The following is a 2,871-nucleotide window of genomic DNA, read 5'->3' on the forward strand; positions in this document are numbered from 1 at the left end:
GGAGAGGGAGAGAGACAACACAATATAATGCTATATGTAGTCAGACAGAAGAGGGCAAACATACGTGACCATTAGACACACTGAGTTGATACAGCTGTCAGCACGCACGCACACACAAACAAGACCTGATTTATTGTTTAATTTCCTTCTGAAATTCAATAAGATCAGATTACATTTGATGAGGTATTACCATGCTAAAAGATAACAATAATATAAACTTACGTTTACCATAGCCCTCTCAGTTTGGAACAGAATAAAAATGATCAAAGCAGAGAGGCCACGACAAGTATATGGCTAACAAAGTCAAACTAAGGTTGATGAACGCGCAAAACACGCTCATCAGCAAACATATGTATTGGATATAAATACTTGATTCGCTGACAACAGGGAATAATAATGAAAACTCACGCGCACCACCAAACGCAAGCACGCACACTTGCCGACACACACATGAACATCGACCACCTGTTCTGCAGCAGGGGGTATGGGCCCGATAATTCGGAATGTGGCAGCTGATTGGTCCACATTACAAAACAGCGCACCGGATTGGCCCACATTGCAAATCAGAGCACCTAATTGGCCTGGCCAGGACAGACTGGTGGGCAGTATGAACCCTAACCATGCCCAGACTTGGAGACACTGGCGAAAACTGTCATCCTACCAGAATCTCTGCCAATGCTCATGGGAAACACATCACAGTAGCTGTGTTAATGGCTCTGTTCTATACCAAATCCTAATTGCAATGGCTGCTATACGTTACATGGATGTTGATATAGGTCACGAAGCGGCAGCCGGTGTGTGGAGAGCTCCCAGCAGGCTGTGTTCAGGGCTTTGTTCATCTGGGAGTCAGATGGCTGAGCGGTGAGGGAGTCGGGCTAGTAATCAGAAGGTTGCCGGATCGATTCCCCCTCCAATATAATGTTGTGTCCTTGGGCAAGGAACTTCACCCTACTTGCCTCGGGGGAGAATGTCCCTGTACTTACTGTAAGTCGCTCTGGATAAGAGTGTCTGCTAAATGACTAAATGTAAATGTAAAATCTCTGCATTCTCTCAGGCCATCTGTCCTCTGTACAACATCCTCTTCCCAGCGACACCTCTGGGTTCTGGCGCCTTTCTTCCCAGGCACACGAGCAGAACACTGCTCTCTCCTCCCCTCCCTCCTTCTATTAGCATTTCCTGCTCGCTCCCTTCCACACTTGGACACATGAAGAGCAGTAGCATACATTACAGTCCTCAGATGGCCCTTAGAAGTGTGTCTGATGCATTGTAGGGCAGCGGAGATGTCTATAAATATCCATCACAGACGTGCATATTAACTGTTTGGAACTCATGCTCTCTCCCTTACTCTCTCTCTCTCTCTCTCTCTCTCTCTCTCTCTCTCTCTCTCTCTTTCTCCCCCCCCCCCCTCTCTCTCTCTCTCTCTCTCTCTCTGCCTCTCCCTCTCTATCTGTGTCTCTCTCTCGCCTTCTGCTTGAGATAATGTGTGCGATGATCTGATCCTGGGTGTGAAACCAGTGGTGAAGGAGAAGTGAGGCGGTCTACTGACGGACGTAATGCGGTCGGGGACTTACTGGGCGTTGGTGGAGTCCATGCTGTACTCCTCCTGGTACCTGGCACACACACACACACGCACACACACAAAGACAAGCAGAGACAGAGAGACACGCACGCACACAGACGCCAAATCACAGACAGCCACAGGCAGAGAAAGAGATGCACAAGACTCAGGGACAAGAGGGGAAGAACACAGAGACCCACACCAGATGCAGAGGCACAGGGATTAGGGGGATTACTCTCCATGAAGACCACAGGAGACCCGAGAAGACCCCTGCTGTGTCAGGTTGGCTGCCGTCATCGCTTACGATGACGATTTTCTCTTCTTCAGTGTTTTCGTGTCGGAGGGAGGCCATGGAGACGTGGATGATACTGGTGGCGGAGGACGGTCATGTCGGAGATGAAAGGGCCATGAGAATGACAACAGCACTACGTGCGTACATGGTCTGATATGAGAAGAAGCAGTGAAGGAAACACAGCGACAGGACCTGACGGTTCTGGCGATAACGGTGGATCTGGATCACATGAAGCTTTAGTCTTGTTGTTTAACACAGTGGTTCCCAGAGTAACCCCCCCCAGGGGGTTGCGAGACAGTAAGGGGGGGAGGGGGGCAAGAAAATTTACAGAAATCAAGGAACATTTTAAAACAATTATAAAATAGCATATTTTAGCCATGCGGGGGTCGCGAGTCACTGGCACTATTATTTTAGGGAAATGTTTGGGAAACCCTGGTCTAACAAACAGAGGGGATCCAGAGTACAACTGCAGTCTGGGTGATCTGAACAGCATTCTAAGAGCCCTCCCCTTCAGACACACAGTTCTACATTTACGTAGCTGCTGTTTGTCTGGGTGACTGATGAGTAGGCTGTGATCCATCATCATCTCCGTCATCTCGTGGAATTTCATGCCTGCTCCTGGACCTGTGAAGTCCTATATCCTCCAGAGACCCAGGACCTATAAATGTTTATTTGAGTAATAATATTTATTTGAATGTAGCTGGAAGAAACATATTTTTAGGAAAAGTCACAATATCGTTTTCTTATTATTGTTCGACTATTATTGCAGCTATAACTTTATTGACTGACTAGATATACACAGCGATTCCTGAGGTCGCTCACTAGGTGACTTCCTTAAAAAGCCCAGGATGTCCTCTCAACCGGACGGAATAAATAAATACCAAGGGCAGTACGGTTGCAAGTTTACTCGCACCAAAAACCTTTGTCCACAACAGGGGGACATGAATGAACTACCAGGTCTCAGGACGATGACTCGTGACTAGCAACACGTCAGGACACTCCGAGAGAGGGGTTCTCCCCT

General features: G+C 47.8%; 1 protein-coding gene across 1 annotated transcript in view; it reads right to left on the reverse strand.

Moving 5' to 3' along the window:
* The window catches only part of LOC124463573 (potassium channel subfamily T member 1-like), an 18,706-nt gene extending 16,851 nt beyond the window's left edge, over nt 1–1,855 (reverse strand). Inside the window, exons 1-2 of the mRNA XM_047015321.1 lie at nt 1,794–1,855; nt 1,572–1,610 (exon numbers count right to left, since the gene is read on the reverse strand). Of these exons, the coding sequence (XP_046871277.1) occupies nt 1,572–1,610; nt 1,794–1,855 (101 nt within the window). The remainder of the gene's footprint in view (nt 1–1,571; nt 1,611–1,793) is intronic.
* Nucleotides 1,856–2,871: the final 1,016 nt, after the last annotated feature.

This window comes from Hypomesus transpacificus, unplaced genomic scaffold (genome assembly GCF_021917145.1).
Source record: "Hypomesus transpacificus isolate Combined female unplaced genomic scaffold, fHypTra1 scaffold_30, whole genome shotgun sequence".
NCBI classification, from domain to species: Eukaryota; Metazoa; Chordata; class Actinopteri; order Osmeriformes; family Osmeridae; genus Hypomesus; species Hypomesus transpacificus.